Source organism: Dermacentor andersoni, chromosome 4 (genome assembly GCF_023375885.2).
Source record: "Dermacentor andersoni chromosome 4, qqDerAnde1_hic_scaffold, whole genome shotgun sequence".
In the NCBI taxonomy this organism is placed as follows: domain Eukaryota; kingdom Metazoa; phylum Arthropoda; class Arachnida; order Ixodida; family Ixodidae; genus Dermacentor; species Dermacentor andersoni.
Genome location: NC_092817.1, coordinates 106,446,835 through 106,471,092, shown reverse-complemented (window position 1 = coordinate 106,471,092; position 24,258 = coordinate 106,446,835). Strand labels below are relative to the sequence as shown.

At 46.9% G+C, this 24,258-nt stretch overlaps 2 protein-coding genes and 1 non-coding gene across 3 annotated transcripts; 1 reads left to right on the top strand and 2 right to left on the bottom strand.

Moving 5' to 3' along the window:
* Nucleotides 1–2,538: 2,538 nt before the first annotated feature.
* LOC129386372 (uncharacterized) lies at nt 2,539–8,627 on the bottom strand. Its single transcript, XM_055074223.2, has 3 exons — nt 8,315–8,627; nt 5,924–6,229; nt 2,539–2,894 (listed from the first exon to the last, which is right to left on the bottom strand). The coding sequence occupies exons 1-3, from the start codon at nt 8,399–8,401 to the stop codon at nt 2,586–2,588; spliced, it is 702 nt and encodes a 233-aa protein (XP_054930198.2). The 5' UTR covers nt 8,402–8,627; the 3' UTR covers nt 2,539–2,585.
* Nucleotides 8,628–19,182: 10,555 nt separating this feature from the next.
* TRNAL-CAA (transfer RNA leucine (anticodon CAA)) lies at nt 19,183–19,299 on the bottom strand. The gene is made up of 2 exons: nt 19,262–19,299; nt 19,183–19,228 (listed from the first exon to the last, which is right to left on the bottom strand). It is a non-coding gene; the product is annotated as a tRNA-Leu (tRNA).
* Nucleotides 19,300–19,991: 692 nt separating this feature from the next.
* LOC140217357 (uncharacterized) lies at nt 19,992–21,491 on the top strand. The gene has a single exon (XM_072287897.1). It carries the CDS (start codon nt 20,194–20,196, stop codon nt 21,409–21,411), a length of 1,218 nt encoding a protein of 405 aa, XP_072143998.1. The 5' UTR covers nt 19,992–20,193; the 3' UTR covers nt 21,412–21,491.
* Nucleotides 21,492–24,258: the final 2,767 nt, after the last annotated feature.

Sequence of the window (24,258 nt, the reverse complement as noted above, 5' to 3'; positions counted from 1 at the left end):
GCACACGGTTTGTGCCACCTGGTTTGTACCACTCTTCAGAGAACCTGACGCCAGGTTGGGTCATTGGGCATGTGCCACTATGTATGTGCCGCTCTTCGATAAACTTCTTTGATGCTAAGTTGTAGCACACGGTTTGTGCCACCTGGTTTGTACAGCTCTTCAGTGAACCTGACGCCAGGTTGGGTCATTGGGCATGTGCCACTATGTATGTGCCACTCTTCAATAAACTTCTTTGATGCTAACTTGTAGCACACGGTTTGTGCCACCTGCTTTGTGCCGCTCTTCAGTGAACCTGACGCCAGGTTGGGTCATTGGGCATGTGTCACTATGTATGTGCCGCTCTTCAATAAACTTCATTGATGCTAACTTGTAGCACACGGTTTGTGCCACCTGGTTTGTGCCGCTCTTCAGTGAACCTGAAGCCAGGTTGGGTCATTGGGCATGTGATGTATGTGCCGCTCTTCGATAAACTTCTTTGATGCTAACTTGTAGCACACGGTTTGTGCCACCTGGTTTGTGCCGCTCTTCAGTGAACCTGACGCCAGGTTGGGTCATTGGGCATGTGCCACTATGTATGTGCCGCTCTTCGATAAATTTCTTTGATGCTAACTTATACTACACGGTTTGTGCCACCTGGTTTGTGCCACTTGGTTTGTGCCGCTCTTCAGTGAACCTGACGCAAGGTTGGGTCATTGGGCATGTTCCACTATGTATGTGCCGCTCTTCAATAAACTTCTTTGATGCTAACTTGTAGCACACGGTGTGTGCCACCTGGTTTGTGCCGCTCTTCAGTGAACCTGACGCCAGGTTGGGTCATTGGGCATGTGCCACTATGTATGTGCCGCTCTTCAATAAACTTCTTTGATGCTAACTTGTAGCACACGGTTTGTGCCACCTGGTTTGTACAGCTCTTCAGTGAACCTGACGCCAGGTTGGGTCATTGGGCATGTGCCACTATGTATGTGCCGCTCTTCGATAAACTTCTTTGATGCTAACTTGTAGCACACGGTTTGTGCCACCTGGTTTGTGCCGCTCTTCAGTGAACCTGACGCCAGGTTGGGTCATTGGGCATGTGCCACTATGTATGTGCCGCTCTTCGATAAACTTCTTTGATGCTAACTTGTAGCACACGGTTTGTGCCACCTGGTTTGTGCCGCTCTTCAGTGAACCTGACGCCAGGTTGGGTCATTGGGCATGTGCCACTACGTATATGCCGCTCTTCAATAAACTTCTTTGATACCAATTCGCGTAAATGGACATACACCACTGCGTAAGTGCCACTCTCCAATGACCAAAAAAGGTCCTTTAATATTTCGCGCGTTCTCGGTGGAATATAATCCATGCCTTGCGCGGACAACGTTACGGAGTCGCTTAATGGCGCAGTGTGTGCAGTGCGAGAGAAGCCCAGTGCACGCACGTTTCGGCGTTGGCAATACGGCGTGTCACTACATTGCGTCAATGTTAATCGCATTACAGTCGACATTCATCGAGAGGGTCTCCCGGGATTTTTTTTGGTATCTCAGCATCGCCGTGCAGTCTTCGGGCCCTTTCGAACCCGGGCATCATGTTGCCGATGATTATGAACGCGATTGTGCATTGTACAACTGTGCATAACCTGACAATACGAAATTGTACATAATCATCATTATTTGGAACAATGCAATATCATATAAAATTTCATCTTCACCACCTGCGGCATAGGTATCGCGTCGGATTAGCACGGTTTCGTATACGTGCGCTTCTATACTACCAAACAAGAATGCTGGCCGTACGTCTAGCGATCAACGGATTAAAAAGATAGTTTATAACCATATTTTGTAAAGCACATAGCAACAATACAAACAAGCACGCACGCACGCATACATATATCGAAAGTGACCACAAAAAGGCAGAAACTCTTTTAGCTAAGATGCTTCAATAGCAGCCAGCCACAAACTTGTAACGGTAACCTTCGTGAAGATCCTACCTTTAGGTTACGCCGAATTGTATCTTCTTGGTGATCTTTTCCAATACGTACGCAATTGTGAAACTATGCACCTTCAACTAAAATTGCTGCGCCAGATTAGCGCCATCATCATCATCAGCCTGGTTATGCAAGGGCAAAGGCCTCTCCCATACTTCTCCAACGACCCCGGTTCTCCAACTACCCCGGTGCAGCGGTGGCGTAGAGATAGAACACCCGCCTCGCGTGCAAGTGGTCCGTGGTTCGAATCCCGGTGCCGCGCAATTTTCCACCGGATTAACAAAAATCCGCGTGTTGATAAAATTGCATAAACAGGCCTGGAGTGTGGCCTGATCCCTGTGACCAGAACCGGTAACGCACTCCCTCACCAGAGCAGGATTGGCCACCCTGGTGCAGTACTTGGCCACAACCTCCTATATGAACACAACAGATTAGCGCCAGCTATAGCCAAACCTGGCAAGTCCTAACGTAACAGGCTGCTTCTTCATTTATAAATATCGAAACTGCTGTAGTGTCACTGAAATTCGCAGAAACGTGGAGAACACTGCAAGGATAGCCCAGTCCTGAACCAATAGTTACAGGTGCTGAACCGCAATCAATTTATTCTCTTTCTATATATGTATCATTGACGCAGTGCGCCAAGTATAAACGATACCTTGCCGCTGAGAACGACCAGTGCTTTGAGAAGCTGCGCGTGTAGGCTGCTGTTGGCCGGCAGCCTCCCGTCGCCAGGAGGCTTCTTAGGAGGATCCAGGAAACCAAGCTCGCCCTCCACAAACTCCTTGAACGCTCTGACGGCTGAGACGTCGTCACTCGGCCTGGCCGCTTCGCACAGCGCCATGAACTGCTCGGGTCGTTGTCCCAACGGCACGTCGCCGTGGTATTCACTCATCTTCGGCCGGCTCTGCTCCAGGATGGAGTCCAGGACCACCTGCGTGCGAACGACGGTGTTGCGTCACGAGTGGTATATAGAAGGCACGCCACCTAAAAAGAAAGCTTTGATGCTATTTGATAAGGAAGACAAATAAATTTATGTAATAGATTATTATGTGTTTGTCTAGTCCTATTACACGCGTATAAATGTCTTGCGTCCGCATCTTGTATATATCCATGTGAAATATCGTTGCTTGCGTACGGGAAATTAATACTGTATTGACGAGGCATGTGCTATATATACCGCCCATGTGTTCACGCAATCCTTCTTTTTGATGGCTGGTGAACCTTTTCATGGCAAATATAGGAAGACAGATTTTTGCAGAAACCATAATTCAGAAAAGGATTCTTTAATAAAAATTACGCGGGTCCAACACACATCTTGGAATCTACGTGTCGGCGCTTTATATTTGCTATAAATTTAGACGTTTCCTTCCTCCATCTTTCGTGTAGAGGAAACTGGTTAATCCGCATCTGTTCTTGCGCTCCCGTCCTACGCAATTAACACATGCGGCGATCAGCTGAGACGGTTATAGCTGGCGTTGGCCCGCCAGAAGTGCACGTGCAATTGTGGCGTCGGTACCCCAAGTCCGAGGTTCGATCTCACCATCGGGTACATAATTCAGCCTTTTCTCCTTTCTTTTTTTAAGCATGAGGTATTCGGTATTACAGCAGCACCCAGCCACGGTCGGTAAAGTCAGGAAGTGTTCGCAAAGAAAACGTCGTATAAGAGAGATTACAGGCACCAATGTGCTGCAGAGATAACACGCGACGAGCATGTTCATTGGACGAAAAAAAACCACGCACGTTGCGTTAGTTGGAACGTCGTTAAGACTTCGAAACTTTGTTTTTTATGTAGTTACGAAGCACGCACGCGCAATTAGTAAACAATTAGGAAACGTTTCGTTTACTGGAATTTGAGGAATGTAATGGCTTATCTCATAAGAGCTGAAGTTTGGGCGAGTCTGTGAGACTGCATACTCGACTTGTAGCGCTAAAAAAACGGGGAGAGAGGAAAGGAAGACCAGACAAGACGAACACAAACTTCAAGTTAGTGCTCGTCCTGTCTGGTCTTCCTTTACCTCTGTACCCACGTTTTTTGCGCTCCAAGTCAAGGTTCAGCTCAGCCACTCCAGGAGTGGGAAGGGTCCATACCGAGGAGTCCATACCGCCACCGTCAATATCTCGCACCAGCTCGACGCGTGACGTCATGGTCCTATAGTTAACTTTTTATCAGTGAAGATGGACTTCTAAAGAAGGATTGGAATTAACGGGGATTTTGACTCTCCGGAAAGGAGCGTAGGGTCTCACTCTGCAACTCCGGTTCAAGCTAGCGGGCATTAAGCCCCTATCATTTGCAAACCGCACGTTGATGAGATGTTCTCCGTTGATTCTCGCTGCTAATCCTTCCCTGCCTAACAGCCTGAATATTGCTCCTAAAAGATTTCGCCTTCTCGCCGGTTTTTCCATATTTCCTGCGAAAAAAAAGTTATACCTATAGTCGCAGAATCTTTTTAGACGATGCCTAAATGCCCTAGCATAGAAAAAACATATTGGAAAGGCCTGAAGAAATTAATTCCAGTTGACGACGAATAAGCTACTTATGTGGGTATCAAACTTTCTTCCACAATGTGATCGTACGATGAATGCACGTTCGTATATACACTCTGTGCTCCTTTTTGCACACCCTGCTTCATGCACGCACGGCCAAGGAATCATACACATATATGCTATCGTGTGGCTGCCTCACAACTCGTATCGCAATGCTATGCAGGCGTTCTCCGGATCCCTGAGACTATATACACTTCAATATAGAGGTCGCCATGTTTGATCAGTTTCTTTCATTGCGTCCTATGAGCCAATCACCCTATTTACATTCCTTCCAGCTTTTTAGTATTGATATCATCGTCGATGAAAATTGACCTTACCATGTCTTGTTTGGCGACTTCGTTTCCATCTGTCGCGATATTCAACCGCAATTCAACAATTCTAGCGTAAGAGCTTTTCTTGCGAGTACAAACATTGAACCTTCACAATTTGCAGGCCGCACACATTGTGGAATTATGCCATGGCGCTCTATCTCAAAAGAAAAAGAAATCTCATATACCCTATATTCAATACCCGCACGTGAACATATGGGAACATACGAGATTTTATGCGGGATTTTCATGTTCTTATGAGGTTGTTGGATATGCAACGTATGTTGTCTTTTTCGAAAAGCCTCTGCCAGATAACTCAGCTTAAAGGTACACTAAAGAGAAAGGATAAGTTGGAGTGTATTAATCAACCACAAAGTCCGCTAACAGAGGAAGCTTCGTAAGCCACAAAAGGCGCAAAAACACGGGTGGCGACGCCACCGTCAATATCTCGCACCAGCTCGACGCGTGACGTCATGAATTTTGACGACATTTGCTCGGTCCTATAGTTAACTTTTTATCAGTAAAGATGGACCTCTAAAACATCCAAAGAATGGATGTTTTTCAAAAAACAGTTACTAAGCCACAACAGCTCAAATACGAGAAAAAGGTTTGAAACCCGTGACGACGCACTCGTGTACAGGGGCTCCGCGGAGTTTCGGCGCGATGATCGGCAAAATGGAACTTTTGCAAATGCAGTTTTGAAAGCATACTTTATCAGTCTAAACTGATTGAATGTTTCTACTTAGTGTGCCTTTAACGGTTTTGCAAAATGCTTTACGTTACTCTACGGAAAACCTCACGCACTTCAGCCCATGTGCAGTCCTTGGCGATTTAAACGCTATAATCGGCCCGCAATGGCAGCCCGCGCTTTTCGCGCCACCAGTGGACGCTGAGGACACCTAGCTGTTGCAGTGTGCATGGCATATGATGAAAGCAAGTGTCTTTGTGAAGTATTGTGACTGCCTTATTGACCCCCAACGATTCCCCATATCGCTCGCCGGTGGCGCAAAAAGCACCGGCAGCCATGCGGGACGATTATCGCGTTTGAATGGCTGAGCATATGTTTTATTTTTAAAAATGAGGAAAGAAAAAAAACATCGATGGCCACCTCCTCAACGATTGTGCTGGTGAGGCTCGTGTGCTTGCGCTTCCAGGCCGCGCAGACGTACAGGCCGAAGTCTTCGCAGGGGTCCAGGGAACGGTTCCGCTTGGCACTCAGTGCCGCCGCGTGGTTCAGGCAGCCGTCGGTCGAGCAGACGGGAAAGGAGCTCGGCGCGTCCTGATTGGCGAACAAGTAGAGCCACGTGACGACCAGCAAGGGGAGCAGCACGCAAGCCAGCAGGAAGAGAACGATGACCGCCATCCTGCAGCGTACGTTTCCCGAATGCGAGTTCTTGCTCCGCGGCTGGTACTCCTGCGGAGGCACAGCGACAGTGTATAGACTGCCAGATGCAAAATTTCCACCAGCTCCACAAATTTAAAATTCCCCAAAAAGTAAATGACTTTCTTGGGTTTTCTTTTCTCAGCGCAAATCCAGTCTTAAATACTGCAAACATTAAAGGCCAACTGCACGAAATTTTGGGTCGCAATATAAGCATATAGTTTCACATTAAGTAGGTACAGAACTGCGCCTGCGCCAATTTTTTACGTTTGGAATACAATTAGATGCGTTACGAAGGGCTCGCAAAAGTAGACATCGTGATATCAAAACTGGAAAAAAAAATCTCAGCGCCCTTCCACTCTGTGAAGAAGGATGACCAGCGAAGCTGTCATCCGCGAGTTGGCCCGGCATTGCACTATCTTCGGGATAGGGTCACGTATGGGGAGGGCTTAACACCTGCTTCACCTCCGCCGTGGGTCGGTCAGGCATTGCCCTATCTTCGGCATCGGCCCACGTATGGGGAGAGCTTAACGCCTGCTTCGCCTCCGCCGCAGGTCGGCCCGGCATCGCACTATCTTCGGGATCGGCCCACGTATGGGGAGTTATGGTGACACGAAAATTTCCTTGGACGGTAGAGGTATACAGCTTCGCTCTAAAACCTACGAAGTTACTCGCGAATTATGAGGACATCGTTTGCAAGAAAACGCAAAAAGCAATCAATTTTCTAATTAGATTAATTTCATTAATTCACCTCGTAGATGACTACATTAAGTCACATGTTTACATGGAAAAGCTGAAGGAAGATAGTCTAGTTCCGTGTTTCTACATGTCAATATGGCCATATAGACCGAAATAAGTGGTGCCCAATTATTTATTAAATTTACCTGATTGCGCACCCGACAGCGCGAAACGCGGCTCTCTCTCTAAACCCTGTGTGACGTAAAAGTGCGATGTAATGTGAAGCTGCATGCTGTCGCACTTGCCTCTTACTGCGATCTTATTCCGATTGGTACTGTGCTCATCTCCGGATTGGATGCATTTAGTTTAAGTGCGGCGGAACGGACCTCGTTATCGCGCGTTATACCCCCGAGCTCTATTTGACGCCGCCATATATACTACGTAACCGGGAGGTTTCACTGCGAGCTGCGCTTCGCGGTACCGCGTGCGTAGAATCATGTAATCTAAGCGACTAATTTGGCACCAGTTCTTTCTTTGTCGGTTCACGTGACCGTTTCGAAATGCCGAAAAGAGGAACTGGAGTTTTGTGACGATTCCGGTTCGACTTTCCGATATGTACACCTGGCGTAAGGTAGGCAACTAGGACGGCAATCGACGCATTTAATTAGTAAATTAACTGCATTGTTTTCTGTGGACACTGTGGACAGTTAATCCATCTGTAGTGACGTAATTCGAGTAACCATTAGGGGGCTTCTTTTTTCATGTTCGAAATAAAAAAGAAAAGCGCGCTGTATACTGTCTGATTTCGGCGATGAATGGACTTATTTATGCCACGAATATGAAATAAAATGTGAAATAAACAAGCGAAAGGAAACCATGCTACGCCGCCACGGTTTTCCGAATTAGTTGCTTTATTACCTTCAAGCCTAGCGTCCTATAAAACCACCTATTAACCTCCACGGTACAGCCCATTGAGCTGTCAAGCGCGAGGTCAAGGGTTCGATCCTGACCACGGCAGCCGCATCCCGATGGGGGTGGAATTAAAAAAACGCTCGTGTACCGTTCACTGGATGAACGTTGGAGAACTCCAGGTGGTCAGAATTAATCCGGAGTTGTGCACTACGGCGTGCCTACGTCAGATCGTCGTGGTTCTGGAGCGTAAAACACTAGAATTTAATTAAACAACGCACCAATTCGTGCCTGCGCTCGTAAAACCAAGACTCCATACTTATTATTTAGAAGCGAACCACCGCAAGCGCCTGTGATTCGACGCTAGTATATATATGCGCAAGAATGTGAGCTTAGTCGAGCTAATTAGCGCCGTTCGCGAGCGAAGGGCTTTGAAGCCGCGAAGCACACGTATTCGTATATTCGTGCGCATGTGTGTAACACTACGCATTATAAGAGGCGCTTCATGCAGTCCGCTGCCACACTGCTCACCGGCATTGAGATGCCCAGGAAGGAGTGTGTATCGCGGGGGGACTTCGTGATTTCAAACGGAGACGCCTGCGTTATCGATGCCTTCATAGCTGTCGGCTCCTCTGTTGCACCAGCTGGTACCGTTGACAACAAGGGGGTCGGATTCACATTGGTACTGGCCGCACAGGCGTCTGTAATAAAGACACTCTCAGCGAAGACGTATGGCGAAACAAATCACACGAAATAATCGAAATAATAATAAAAAATAAAAAAGCCCCATCAACTAATGATTATCTGTGTGAAACTGCGACTCATTGGACTTGCGATAACAACTAAGTTCATGTTTCGCTCGCACCCGATGCTGCTGGTGTACAGTACTTGCCAAAGCGCGCTGACCAATTTCCGCCGCCAAGTTGCAGATATACACTACGGGCCTTCTTGAAATAGCCTCCGCGTTTGCTGCGGTGTGGTTGTGTGGCACCACCATGCACTCGGCGAAGAACATGCTGTCGTCTGCTAAATTTCGGCGCACGCGATTCCGTATTTATTCGCATATTTCTTGTCTTTAAATGCGTAAGCGTTTATTTGCTTGCCCAATGAGACAACTGTCCGCCCCCCCCCATCCTCCCGTCCGTCCCGTAAAACGACCGCTTTCAAGAGAGCCTCCGCAGCAGCGAGCGAATTCACCTTCGTGCTGTCTCTACGCCAACGAAGCAGCGGGAACAGCGCTCACGGAGCTGCACAGCACGCGCCGCACTCAGCCGCTTTCGCAGATCGCTTTCACGATACGGGCCCGCGCGTCTCTCTTGAACGCTAAGTAAGCGGCGAGAACACAGCGCGCGAACCTATCAGTAGCCGGCACTCGGCGTCGCAGATCGCTTTCAAGGCACGGTCCGCGAGGCAATGCCGCCGGCCCGAGTAGGTTTGATCACGGTTCATAACGGTTCGACGCGAATGCGCTTAAGGGCGATAACGATTATAATGATGGGAGCGTCATCGGAGCACCTGGCGCCGCCACCTGCAATACTTTCCTTGAGTCATAAATGCTCCTTGCGGCGCCATCCGCATCAGTTCGTGTCGTCGTTTGTACTGGCCGAATCAAGTTTCATAACATTGATAATGACATCGGGCTGCGTGGAGGTGAGCATGTAGCACAATGCTTACGCGTACCTTAGACAACTCAGAGGAGTTTCTCTCTCTCTCTCTCTGTGTGTGCGTGTGTGTGTGTGCGTGTGTGTGTGTGTGCGTGTGTGCGTGTGCGCGCGCGTGTGTGTGTGTGTGTTATTATTTTGTTTTTAGAGCGAAACCAAAATATTTTTATAGGTTTTCGGTTTAAGGGGAAGTCGGCAATCCGAAACAAACGACGTCAGGCAACGTCATCATAAGTGCGCATCTACGGGATCCGCATTAGCGCGTATCTCAGGCAGGGATAGTGCGGGTCGAGCGCTCCACTAATCTAAGCATGTCGCTCGGAGCTTCGGCGCACCAGCTGATAGGCATCGTAGCAAAACACAGGGCTTGCACGCTGAAGAGCTTATCGTTTTGTTTTCTACGGGTACAACGCTTTGTTACGGACGTTTAATCGTTCGTTTATGTTCGTTTTATTGGAACAGCGGTCTCGAATTTCGGCGAGTACACTCGATGACGTGCTGCTTCTGAGACCATGTCCAATGCCTTGACTAAAGGCACTGAGCATGATCTCAGAGTCCATAAGTCACATATTGAAAAAAAAATTAATAACGTATTTTTATCGTTACTTCGAAAATTGTTGCATGCGACCCAAAACCGTTATGAAGCGTTAAGGATTATTTTATTTTTATTTTTTGGTTCAGAAGCAGAACCGGAACGGAGCTTTTTTCAGTGGAACGAAACTACAACCAACATTTCGTTCCGACAGCCTTGTGAAATGTGTGTGTGTGTATTATTAAGCATACGGCACACAAAAGGTTTCAAAAAGATCAGGCAATTTAGCGCAAACTTGCTATGACAAGTAAACGTTTGCGTGGTTAGAAATCCCGGGGACACATGTGATGCAAAAGAGGCTTCAGCAAGAACGATTGTGTACCATGCTTTGGGTCCACGCTAAAAAAAAAAAGCTGGAAGTCAAAGTTCATCCGGAGCGCTCCACTTCGTTGTCCCTCATAATCCATTGTGCAGTTTCTGGACCTTAAACCCCTCAATTTATGACACTAGGGTTCACGAACCATGTGCGATAACAGAAATATAACTTGCTCTCGCAAGTAAAGAACGAGGGAAGTACCTGCTGTCCCAGACTCTCTGGTGGCGGAGAACTCGCTGCAGAGGTTTGTCATCTGTAGACCGGTCATCAACGCCGATGGAGCGCCGCTGCCAGGCACCGTGGAAGGCTGCGAAGCACCTCTCTCGGCGGCCTTATCGCTTTCAGAGGCGGCCGCATCGTCGAGCATCTTGGATTGCTTCCGAGATTTGCGTTTTCTACGTTGTTTGGGCATGGCAGAGTGGGAGGCTGCAGTCTTCTCCGCGGCACCGCCGTCGTTCGCCAGCTGTGCGGACCGGGACGAGCTTCGGGACGACCTCGACGATTTTCGAGACGAGGCGCTTCTGCGAGAAGACGTCGACTTGCGCCTCTTTCCCAGGCCAGCGTTCTTGGCGGCCCATTCGGGTTTCACGGACTCTCGACGAGAGGTAGCTGCCTTAGGGTCTGCAGGATGGTCCGCCCTGTCTGTCCCGTGTGAGGCGGATGCATCCGACGATACCCTCTTCGGGGCGGCAGGCCCTCCCTGATCCGCGGCGTCGTCCTGCTGTCCATCAGGTGCCGAGGACATGTCGGAGAAACGTCGACTGCTGCGCTTGGAGACACTGCCGGTTGAAGAGCGCGACGCGCGCCCTCCCGCTGCCTTGGCCGAGTCTTTGGGCTCCATAGGCTGCCCACGAAGAGGCACGGCGGCCGCGCAGTTGTCAGCAACAGGACTCGGCTCTGTTTTGGCTGGCACCGAGCGAGCACTAGCGAGTACCGCAGACGTGACCGCGGATCTATACTTCCGTGTTAACGTAAACCGCCGCTATCGACGACTTTCGCTTTAGCAGCTTCGGACACGGCGGCCAAAACTGAGAAGCGCCTTCTAGAGCTTCGGGTAGAAGCACTGCCCTTGGCAGAAGGCTGGAACGAACGCCTTACGGAAGGTAGGTTGCCCGCGACGGCGTCCTTGAAGGGTCCTTAGCGCTTCAGGCGTATAGTATAGTAGTTGGCCCTAGGAACTAGCACACGGCGATATTCTTCTTGTCCTTGTTCTTTTCCTTCTTATTCTTACCTCCACGAGCAGCGCGTTCGCGCACGAGGTTCCCAGGTCACTCGTGGGAACCGATGATGATGATGCCGCAGGAAGAGGGAGAGCATGCGCCCTATTCTTATGTTCGAGTTCGTAAATCCCACACACGTGAACAAATTCAACAATATCTTTTCAGGCATAATTCGGATTCTCTTACATTTCTTCCCGGACTGCTTCGATCTATGCGCTGGATCATATTTTTGGGTTCTCTTTCTATATGCTCCTGGGAGACGGTGAATTACGGAACTAAAAGAGCGGTTACGTCCAAGTGGTCTTTGAGATGATTTTTGACTATGATTTTCTAAGGAAGCTCAGATACGTTTGTTTGTTGATTACCATCGATTCGAAGAACGCTTGCTGGCCCATTTTGAGCCTTCATTCAGGATCATGAATGTGAGGCTGACGTAATTGCTCTGCCTTAGAGACCTATTGAAAAAAAAGTCTGAGTTCGAAGCGGAGGCAAGTAAATACTGTATTTCTAGCTATCTGCGAAATGATGACAGCTCGCGGGACTGTACAGGCGGCGGAAAAGTGCGCAGAAGCTCATGCTTGAGCAGCGCCTCCCAGGAACTAGAATTTTAATGCGTGCTTAGTTTTTAACGCGCGCTTAGCGTTTTTAGCGTACTTTTCCCCCTTTGCTAGTTTCACACCTGTATAGCGTTTTTAGCCTATTTACTCCGGCGGTCTTTCTAATAAAAAGAAAGACTTCAAGAACATCGGTAGTAGTCGGTAGCGGACATGAGTCTCAGAGCACAGCAGTTCAGTTGGTGCTGTATCCGCTCGGCCGCTATCGCGAGATGGGCAACGAGGGATCAATTCTCATCGTTAGCACACATCGGGGCGCCACCAGTGCAATCTCGGAGGCCACACAAAAAACGAGAGACTTCGCGCACGCATCGCCAGATGTCGCAGCGTGTCCAGAAGGAAACGCAAGAGAGAAGACCATGGCTGCAGTACACGGCTCACACATGAATGTGTGACGCGTTTCGGTGGCGACTCTTTCAGTTCCCAATAGTGACCTTTAAGCAAGATCGCACGAGAAAAAACCAATAGTGATGCACTGCCAAGATGCATTTCTGAACGCGCGCACGCACGTGGTCTCATCAATCATGCACACACCTGCACTTTCCATTGCGTTTGACGTCACGAAGGGTTGTTAAACGTATGCATATTCCATAACTTAAGAAACATTAAATGTATAACCGTTTCATAATTTACAAACAGCAACAATCTTGCAAATTTTCTCGAATTAAGTTTGCATTCTTTGAATTGAATTGAATTACGCGGTTTTGCGTACCAAAACCGCGATTTGATTATGAAGCACGGCGATGGAACGTGCAGTTTTTGCGTACGAATTACTAGGTGAGGCGGACATGCCTTGCGGCTAATAACGTGAGCTTCAGAATACTAATTAACAAAAAATGTATTAGTTAACTTTGTATTATCTTGGAGCCAGTTGTTTATGTGGTGAATCTGAAGGCAGTCACGTTTTAATGCACCGTCTATTTTTTTTTTTTAAAGTCTTGAAGGCCACACCTAATTCTAGACATTACCCAGTAAATTTCAATATAAGTCAGTGATAAAACCTTAGGCGTTTGAAGTGTGTTATGTTGTGGATAGTTTGATAGTGAAGCGTAGACGGTACTTTTTATGTCTCGTTTTTTGTCCCCGTTGGCTTGGAAAAGACTATACTCGATCAATTGCCTCCCGTGCTGCTCCACGTGTGGTTCTTGTTTGCTCATTTGATATTTTGTGCCAGATATGATTGCTAAGTGGTCGATAGATTGCTGTTTTTTACTTCTAAATTTTCGTGTGTGACTCGGCGTGAATAACCTACATAAGGCAGGCTTGTTGCGGAAATAAACTTAGTTGTGAGTGGCGCCGGTCCTGTAGTTTGTGTTCTTCTTGAGTCCTGGTCTTCTGCGCCTTGCCTTTACTAATTCAAGCATGAACCAACTCGCCCAAGCAAGAGTTTTATTTAACTGCATACTTTTTTAGCTTAGACTGCTGTGTTCCAACAGGGCGGAGAGTTTTACTGCAGTGGCCATTCTAGGCGCTGTAGTTTTACTGCGTGCTTAAAGTTTTTATGTAGCTTGTTCTCCGGCGCCTATGCTTATAAGGCCTGCTCTAGCTGATTCTGCTAGAACGGGAAGCGCTCAGCTAGGAGCAACCAAAGCTTGTAGCAATCGGCGTGATATCTACTTCCTTCCTTAGAGATGAGGTTTAAAATATGTACTGTGCAAGCATTGTTAAGGCTGTGTGAATTTCCACTGAGAAGATTTGAGTCGATCCTTATTTGTCAGTCTTACTTTTTTGGAATTTCGTGGCCTCGTGTTTTAATAAAAATTGCTAAAATCGAAAATTTTAAGGGAACGAAACTATAAGGTTTACAACTCTGTAACTCAGTAATGAAAAAGGATACAATAATTCGGTTAATTGCACCTAATAGTACATCCAAAGCGGACAAAATTGATGTATTACATATGGCTCTCAAATTTATCACTAATATGTGAGTAGGACTTTTGCAAAACCCTTGTAGGCAATGTAACAAATTCATGTAAGACAAAAACTGAGATATTAAATTTGTCCGCTTTGATTGCTCTAATGAATGCAGTTTACAGAACTGCCATATCTGTTCTAGGTGCAGAGCTGCGAATTGTAAACTTCGAGGTTCCATATTTCTTTTTTCAAACTTACCAATTTCTGAAAATTTCTTTAAGAACATTCAGTTCCTAAATCGAAATCCAGCGTCAAACAGTCACTAGAATTTTACTTTCTCTCGCAAATGCAACAAATTTCGTTAAAATCGGCCCAGTGGTTGAATGTTGATTAAAGTGGAGTAAGGCTGGTACAAATTAGAGCAAGGTGGATTAGCGTAACCACTTGGGCTTGTTGGTTGAACATGGTAGAAGGCTACAGCGCTGGAACCGACGGTGGACGAAGGAGGCACACAAAGTGCACAGACAGACGCAGGTGGATTAAGGTGGAGGTTTAATTGAACGTGTAGACAAGTCCTAATGCTTGCGCATTCAAATGAAGTAACGATACATAAGTGACATATTTTTTTCTTTATTTTTATGAGCGAACGAGCGACAAGCTTCCCTCCCCATATTTCCCGCCCCTCCCCGCAACTTCGTTGCCAGCGAGAGTAAAGCTTTAAGCGAGAGAGCTCACGCGCGACGCCACAGTACTAGGGCATTCTAACCACCCTGACAGTACAGTATCCCCTTGCACCTCCCCACAACTCGGTTGCGCGCCCTTTCCCTCGGCGCCTTTGTTTCGCAAATCGCACGTGCGAACACCGACCATCAACCATCGCCTACCACGAAAACGGACTGAAAGAGGGAAAAAAAGCTATTCGCTTCAGCGTTGCCATCTGGTGAAATTGGCCACCAGATTTCGGAAACCTGGTGAAAATGTAGAGCTCCTGGTGGCCAGGCCAACAAACTACTACACCAGACAAGATCTGGGGATATCTGGGGAAAACCACTCTATCGAAATTACCGTCTACCCGCGCTGCTCATCCAAACATTTAACACTAGGTAGCGCCTGCGGCCGCCACGATTCTAAGGCCTATATTTGTATATGTTTATTCCTCATGAAATCCCTGTGTTCCTGTGCTACCGCTAGAGTACAGTGAACTATAAAGCTTACTGTAGCTAAGGTTTGTGCTAGCGTGTGATGCTAGCGCTAGGTTTCAACGCACGTATCTTTATAAGTCGTTTCAATAGATGGCACCGGCTGTTCTAGTGGAGGAATGAATTTACCATGGGAAGCGCGGGAAGAGCAACGCCGGGCCATCGGCAATGCGTCAAGTGGCCAGCCAACACACGTGCTGACGCTCCGCTCGTTTCGCTGTCACAAAAACCTGTTGCGCAGGCCGTCTTCGACGGGAAACTTCCTGAGGATTCTGCAACATTCTGGGCTAGAATTTTGAAGTTTAAAAATGCCATGGGGGAAAAGCCCTACCAGGACCTTGCATTGTATGCACTGGCATGTCTTTCTTGCCCAGTGTCGAATGCACTGGTCGAGCGTGTCTTCAGTCAGGTCACGTGTTTTAAGACGAAGTACAGGAACAAAATGTTGCTGAAAACTTTGGATTCCATTGTACGAATTCGCACAACGTTGGCCTCCAGAGAGGGGTGTTGCGTGAAGTTCACTATCACAGACGATATGCTACCAGCAGGTTTCGTTCAGGCATCTACGATGCTCCAAGCGATGATTACAGGCTCCTCATCATCACAGACGATATGCTACGCTGGTTTCATTCAGGCATTTACGATGCTCCAAGGGATGATTAAAGGCTTCTCATCGTGATATTATATTCATAATAAAATGAGTGCTTGACGAATGTTAATTCTTGGCCATTTTTGTGCATCTTAAGGCAATTTTATTTTCTGGTGAAATCTGGGGAAACTTTAGCGAGTTTCAGGTGTCGTGCCGACTTTCCAATCTGGCAACGCTGATTCGCTTTAAAAATCGTGAACATCACGGAGGAAGGAAACTAAGGAGAGGCCCTGACGTCACTCTTTGTGAAGCAAAAGTGAAGCCGGAATTTGGCGTTGCTCATGGCGATGCTCCGCCTTTTGGGCCACCCTCCTCTCTTGTTTACATCTTTCGCGAAACCACGCCGCGCTGCGCGTGGTGTCGCACGCGCTCGCGCAGCATCTGGCAGAGCAGGGTGCAGGTAACACAGCGCAACAAGACACGGTGACTAACGCAAACCCGCCCACTCAGCGCCTTTGCCACGGCCCTAAACCTACCAGAGCAACACGTGTGAGCGCTCAAAACCATAACAACGCCGCCATTGTGGCCCAAAAGGCGTGGCCATACAACCAAAAAAAAATAAAAAAGCAGCAAAAAAATGAGAACCTACTACGTCATTTCCGCCACACTTTTCTCCTAGCGCGCGGAGGGGGTAGGGCCTATCCTTAGTTTCCTTCCTCCGTGGTGAACATCATGAGCAACGGAGGTGCTGCACAGCTGATTTTTCAAGTCATACTCGCAGCTTGCGCTCGAGTATTCGTTAAACTGAGGAAACGGGCGATCTATAACATGGGCACATGCTTATTTGCGGCGTGCAGCCACAGAAATAAGAACCAACTTGTGCAGCTGCCATGTACTTCGGCCAGTGACCTTTCTCTATGCGGTGACGTTCATCTCGCACACTTGTTCAACGGCTTCGCGACCTTGACTTGATCCGTCGCCCCAGCTAGCTAGGGTGCCTCGATGTCCTCCTCGCCCGCCGCTCCGTTCAGGGTGGAGACATTCTTTGACGGCGCCGGTGCCGCCAGAACCGGTTCGTTCTAGCCACCGCCGCCATGTTCATGCCCGCCGCGCGCGCTGCACGGTGCAGGTGGTAGGACGTTGCTGCGACGAGCTCGCTGGGTGTCGTCGGCACAAAATGCCCGGCTGCTACGTGCCGTTGTGCAGTAATCACTCAAGGTGTTTGTGTCAGCCAATTCTTCCACACACCGTCATCGACTAGCTACGATGTCGATAACGCACAGTACCTGATCGACCTGCTGTCGGCAGGTATGCAAGAAGAAGCGGCAGCCGAGATTGAAGCAATCGACGACGCGGAGATCCCGTTTGTCGAAGAGCTAACATCAGCTGAGTGCGAGGTTTTGTTTCATATCGGTGGGTTTCTTATAAAAGGGATCCTCAAATCTATTGGCCACTGCGAGCAGTGCAAGCCTGCATTGTTAGGCTCAAGCAGCAGTGAGCATGCATACTTGACGTCCCTCAAGGAATACGTCTCTGAAGGCAGCAACCTTCATTACCCAAGCGATGCAGTCATGCGAGTTCTCAAATCTTGCGAGGAACATTTTAATGGTATCACCACCTGGACAGAAATCGTTTTCACCATGAAATCTCCTTTGAAGGCTGTAACCGCATACTTGACAAAGATGTTGCGATGCGGCGTAACGGGCGCCTGTCAGGAACACAAAGAAACAGTGGAAAAGCTCCTTGTGTCAAACTACGCGAGACTGAGGCTGCGTGTGCACCTGCGTCAAGCCGCGGCAACGGGACTTGACGGGTATGCAAGCAAGACGTGTGCAGGAGTGCGCCTATAGTGAACACTGAAATTAAATTTTAATGCATATCGGCAGAATTCAAAAACTTTCGTTTCATGTGCATGTCTTACTCATTTAATATAGTTTTCATTTATGTGTTTATTCTTACTTTGCTGTGCGTGCTGATTTTTCACCTTGTGTCTGTACAAGTTATCCGCTTTTTTTTCGAACTTATCGAGCTGAGCTGCAAGCTGACATTCTAATTTATTTTGTTCAAGTTAATTCAAGGCTTCTTTGTAGTTTCTGGTCGTTGGTCTGAGATCTACGAAAGACCTGTGGCAATTCACACCTCCTGACAGCTGACATAATAAAAACCTGCATGGCGACGCATACGTCGTGACCGAAACCACGTATCTACTCGTCACTTATTGACCTCTTTCTTTACCACCGGTATCTTCTTATGCAATAGGAATTTCCAGGGCTGCATACCAACATGCTCACAAGCAACACAGGTTCACGGCGTAACTCTTCGCGAAGAACAGAACTGCTGGCAGCGTAGCAATTTTTGCATTCCTCTGTGAACGCTTGTGCTAAACGCATCATTTCCCACTGTGAAACAAAGTGATTGCCGCGCAACTTAATTTCTGTATTTACAGTTCGTAAACCAAACACGCCAGGCCGCTGATCAGTGGTTGCAACGCGTTTTACGAGGGTACTTCCAGACGACAGCATTAAAACGACACTAAGTAGAAACACGAAGGCATAAAAGAGGGGCCTTATGGAATGCGCGCATATTTTTTCGGTGCAAAAATATTTCTTAATAGTAGAGCAATTCGTCATCGAAGTAATCAAAAAAGCGCATTGCTTCCGTCAAAAAGCTCGTCCACACGCGCGCCAACAACGCGCCGCTCGCAGCGGGCAAGAACATGGCGGACGCCGTAGCAGACGACGCACTTGTCTCCACCCTGAACGGAGCGGCGGGCGAGGAGGACATCGAGGCACCCTACAGCTAGCGTGTTGGTGGCGCCACCTGTCTTCCACTACAAAAACTCCGGGCGCTGCGGTTGACCGAGGCAGCGGCGAGCAGCCGACGTCGCCCGGCTCGGAGGCTGGCGCCTGTGTTGCGCAAACGCGGCACTGAACTTGACGTGAAGACGAGACACCTGTGCCAGAAATTGTTCACAGTTTGTGCTTCGCTGTAAAAAAAAAACAAAAAGAAAGAAAAGAAGTGTTCACATAAAACGCGAATAGGAACGACGCCACTTAAAACCTGAAAGGCCGATGAACGAGAATGAGGGGAAGAGAGACGAGAAAGTCGAAAATACGCAATACGTCTGTGAGGATACATCTCCTTGTACATCTCGGAACCCTTTCAGAAAGTAATGGTCATTCTAGGAGTTCACGTTATTGAATTAATAAAAAAGGTCACAAAATGTTGAGCGTATTGCTCAAAGCCGGATTCGAACTTCTGCCATTGTTGTTTTGTGCACACCGCCGCGGGGAAATCATTCGTGTTAAAAAAATTTTATGCGCATGTTTTTGATGGAAACAAAAAAAAAATATTTGTCAGAAGTGGGATTCGAACCCACGCCCACATTCGTGGACCAGAAGCCTCGAGTCCTCTATGAGAGGAAAGGTAGAACCTTGAGTCTGGCGCCTTAGACCGCTCGGCCATCCTGACAACACGTTCGACTCTGTTACAAGCATCGGTGCAAAGCGAGGCGTCGTTTGTCACCCGTATCAACGCACGTTATTGCGTACAGCTGTCTCGTACGGAAAGGGGTCATCCGGCTCTATCGCACTTCGTCACACATTTCGTCACAGGCCGTTTCTGTATACGACGCGAGAGCGGAGAGCGCGCGGCTTAAGTTGAGCGTTGAAATTCGAGGACGAATAGCTAGAATTAGTGCGTTTTTCAAATTTCTTTTTTTCCTGTGTGAGTGCTCCAAGTTTGCCATATAAACAACTGCGACCAATGCTCTAATAAAAAAGATAACTAAAACGTTTTTGTTATTTAGTCCTTTGAAACTCGTAGAGGTAAGATATGTACGCGTCACCTAGGAACTGATCTGCAAAAGCGCTGCGTCGCGGCTGGGCTGGTGGCCATTTTATAAAAAATCTGGGCCCGTATTCACAAAAGCATTTTAAGCCAGAATTGTCCGTAAGAAAAAATTGGCTTTTCGCCCCATTGAAACGCCGCCGCCACTGGGATTGAACCCGCTACCTCGAACTAAAGCCCCTCGACGCTCTTTTCGGCACAAACTCACGCTTCTTCATGTACCAGGTGCTGCTCGGATTCTTCGCTGTCGTGGCGAACGCCGACTTCGCGGTGGAACATGGCTTCACCGAACCTTGGCCAGACGCTGCTACAACGGATCTGCAATCATCTGCTCATGTCTTACACGGTCCGCAAGATTATTTGCTGGAAATCGTGTACGATCTCCGACGCACCGAAGTGGAATCTGCGCATCGGGGAACCTTTCCGGTTCCGCTGCGCGCTGGCCATATAAAGGACCAGCCAAGCCTAGAGCGACTGGGGCACGACGCTCTTTTCGGCACAAACTCACGCTTCTTCATGTACCAGGTGCTGCTCGGATTCTTCGCTGTCGTGGCGAACGCCGACTTCGCGGTGGAACATGGCTTCACCGAACCTTGGCCAGATGCTGCTACAACGGATCTGCAATCATCTGCTCATGTCTTACACGGTCCGCAAGATTATTTGCTGGAAATCGTGTACGATCTCCGACGCACCGAAGTGGAATCTGCGCATCGGGGAACCTTTCCGGTTCCGCTGCGCGCTGGCCATATAAAGGACCAGCCAAGCCTAGAGCGACTGGGGCACGACGCTCTTTTCGGCACAAACTCACGCTTCTTCATGTACCAGGTCAGTTACCTAAATGGAACTAAGTGTTATCGCTCTAGCAATGTTATGCTTTTAAGAGTGTCGTGCCCCATTAGCAAGCGACAAATGATTGAGTGTCTTGAACATGCCAGCCTGTGCTTCGTTGATGCTCTACTATTCTCTCTCTACGACGGCTGCCTGACGCTTTCCCAAATCTTACTGCTCCTATCGGGGGATGTAGAACTAAATCCAGGGCCCATGAATGCAGTTGAACGTGACCAAATGACAAACATTGAAAGGATTCTCTTAGAAATGAAAACAGGCCAGGAAACTGTGCTTGCGAAGTTAACGGAAATTACAACAAGACAATGTGAATTAGAATCCAAAATTACGGGCTTAATAGAGAAGACAAACAATGTAGAAAGTCGTATTGCTCGGGTGGAAAAAATGGAAGATAAATTTATGGCTAAACTAGACGACTTGGAGAATAGAAGCCGTAGACAGAATCTGGTCTTTTTCGGGTTGCCTGACAGGGAGCATAACGAGACGTGGGAGGCGTCTGAAAAACTAATAAGTGGAATATGCAAAGATGTGATGAAACTTGATGATATTTCGGTTGAACGGGCTCATCGCGTAGGCGTTTTCAGAGAAGGCAAAAACCGGCCCATAGTAGCATGCTTTTCAAGGTGGAAGGCTAGAGAAAATGTCTTTAAAAACGCTTGCAGACTAAAAGGCACTTCGTACAGCATCTCTGAAGATTTCAGCCGAGCCGTACAAGAAAAAAGACGTCAGCTTTGGAATTATGCGAAAGAAAAAAGAGAGAACAAAGAAAATCGTGTTCGCTTGAGTTATGATAAATTGATCATCAATGGGCAAACGTTTGTTTGGGATAGCGATATGCGGATGCCAGTTCCACTTCAGGCGCATGCGCGACTGGACAGAGGCAAATGACGCATTCCGAATTCCGTTCCTCCGAAAGATAACTCAGCACGTTGCTCGCAGCCTGAACGGCTCTCTGTCCTGCTTGTGAATTGTCGCAGCATAAGGAACAAAGTCGATAACTTCATGTCTTTAGTAGCCACTGTTAAACCTCAGATTGTGATGGGCACCGAATCATGGTTAAACAAGGATATACCTGATGTAGAAATCTTTCCGCCTGGTTTTACTGTCTATCGGAAAGATAGGCATGGACAAGGCGGGGGAGTATTCCTTTTGATATCAAATGCATTGTCAAGTACACAAATTTTATTTGAAAACGATTCTGAGTCTGTCTGGTGCCTTGTGAAATTGCCTAACGGAAACAATGTAGTCTACGGGACATTCTACCGTCCACCCGGCAGCAGCGGCTCATTCGGATTGCTGTCTGAGATGCTCTCTCTCCTGCCTAATAGCGTACTTCTAGGGGGGGATTTCAATTTGCCTGACTTCAACTGGAATGCTGGATGTGTGGCTGGCAATAGGTCCCGTATTTACACAGAGTTCGAAGAACTGCTCGGATTAAATGGATTGCAGCAGTACGTACTGGAACCTACGCGAGAAAATGCAATTCTAGACTTAGTACTTTGCAATGAGCCGAACATAATATCAAAAGTTACTGTTTGCCCAGGTATTAGTGACCACAGGGCAGTTGTCATAGAGCTTAACATACAGCGAGTACGGATGGCGCAAATTCCGCAAAGAAAAGTGTACAGCTACGACAGAGGAGACTATGCTGCTATCAGGACCGAACTTGAAAATTTCTTTCCTACTTTCCAATATATGTCAAATGCACGCTGTCCGTTAACTTTGTGGTCAGCATTTCGGGACAAAATACTTGAACTAGTCGAAAGTCATGTTCCATGCAGGTACCTGCGGCAACGAAAAAAACAAAAACCTTGGTTTAACGTAGAAATACGTAAACTTGTAAGGAAAGCAAGACAAACGTATAAAACATTTTCTGCCGACACCAGTCTGGCAAATCAGAAACGCTTGCAAGAGATAAATAAGCTATTGAAAGCAACAATTAAAGCTGCCAAAGATACCTTCTTTGTTAAATTAAACAAGGACTTGAGAGAAAACCCAAAATCTTTTTGGAAATATGTAAAACAAAATCGAAAAGAAGACATATCGATACCATCTTTAACTGTTGACGGCAAAACCGTGACGTCGGACTATCAGAGGGCGGAATGCTTCAACAAGTACTTCCAATCTGTGTTTTCGCTATTACCTGCTGGGGAGACTTCGCTTTTGAACAACGCCAATCGAGGCGATATGATGCCAGATATTGAATTTGATGTTAGTGGCGTCGACTCTTTATTACGGCATTTAGATGACACAAAAGCAATTGGACCTGATGGAATATCGCCAGTAGTCCTTAAAGAGTGTCATGGTATCATTTCTCCGTATTTAACGATCATTTATAAGCTTTCCCTTGAAACAGGCCTCATTCCCCAAGATTGGAAAACGGCAAGCGTGACACCTGTTTTTAAATCGGGCGACAGAAAACTCACAGAAAACTATAGGCCGATTTCACTAACGTCAATATGTTGCAAAATATTCGAACACATTTTATATAGTAACATATCTGCATTCCTTGACTCAAACGCTTTTTTTACACCTTCCCAGCACGGATTCCGAAAAGGCTATTCCTGCAACACACAACTAATAGAATTCCAGCACTTGTTATCTAAAACCATTGATAACAATAGTCAGGTAGACGCCGTTTTTATTGATTTTCAAAAAGCTTTCGATATTGTGTCCCATAAGCTCCTAGATGTAAAGCTCGCTGCATTATATATAAACGAAAACGTTCAAAATTGGATACGCAACTACCTAAACGGAAGAACCCAGTCTGTTGTCTTAAACAACGTTGCATCTTCACCAATAACTGTTTCTTCGGGCGTTCCTCAGGGAAGCGTACTGGGGCCCTTGCTATTTTTAATCTACATAAATGACATTGTCGAACTAATTACATCACCCATAAAACTATTTGCTGATGACTGTGTGATTTACAGAGAAATTACCACTGAAGATGACATAGATACATTGCAAACAGATTTAGATAAGGTAGCGATCTGGTGTAAAAAATGGAACATGAACTTAAATATAAAAAAGTGCAGTAGCGTAAGTTTTTCCAAAAAATTATCCAAATTTCAGCAACGATATAACATCAATGGCACGCTTATCGACGTACAGTCTGAATATAAGTATTTAGGAGTCTATTTTACCGAATCACTCACTTGGCATAAACAGATTGACACTGTCATAGCAAAAGCTAGCAGGATGTTACATTTTATTCGCAGAAATTTTAAACAGGCAACACGCGAAGTTAAAGAAACTTTATACTTCTTACATGTTAGAACAATACTTGATTATGCTTGTGTAATATGGGATCCCTATCAAGATTACCTCATCAATAGACTGGAAAAACTACAGAACCAAGCAGCAAGGTTTGTTTGCAATAATTACAGCCCGTACTCTAGCATTTCCGAAATGAAGGCCACTTTAGGATGGGATCTACTACATATGCGTAGGCAGAAGTTAAGGCTTAAACTATTGCACCGAATATATAATAATCAGACAGGTATTAATCGCTATAACTATCTCCTGGAACCAGATTATATATCGAGTCGCTGTGATAACAACAAAAAGATCTCAGCCTATAACTGCAGAACAAACACTTTTTACTACTCTTTTTTCCCCAAAACAATTAGACAATGGAACAGTTTATCAAATCATATAGTAAATGTGTCAAATAACGAACTATTCTATTCAATGCTGTGACGGCGCTCTTGTAAAACAAATGTATGTGTTATATAT

Coding starts and splice junctions, on each gene's coding strand:
- LOC140217357 (XM_072287897.1), top strand. CDS start 20,194: ATGTACCAGGTGCTGCTCGGATTCTTCGCTGTCGTGGCGAACGCCGAC.
- LOC129386372 (XM_055074223.2), bottom strand. CDS start 8,401: ATGAAGGCATCGATAACGCAGGCGTCTCCGTTTGAAATCACGAAGTCC. Junction 6,230..8,314: donor TCCTGGGCATCTCAATGCCG/GTGAGCAGTGTG, acceptor GTGCCTCCGCAG/GAGTACCAGCCGCGGAGCAA. Junction 2,895..5,923: donor CCAGCACAATCGTTGAGGAG/GTGGCCATCGAT, acceptor GTTCGCACGCAG/GTGGTCCTGGACTCCATCCT.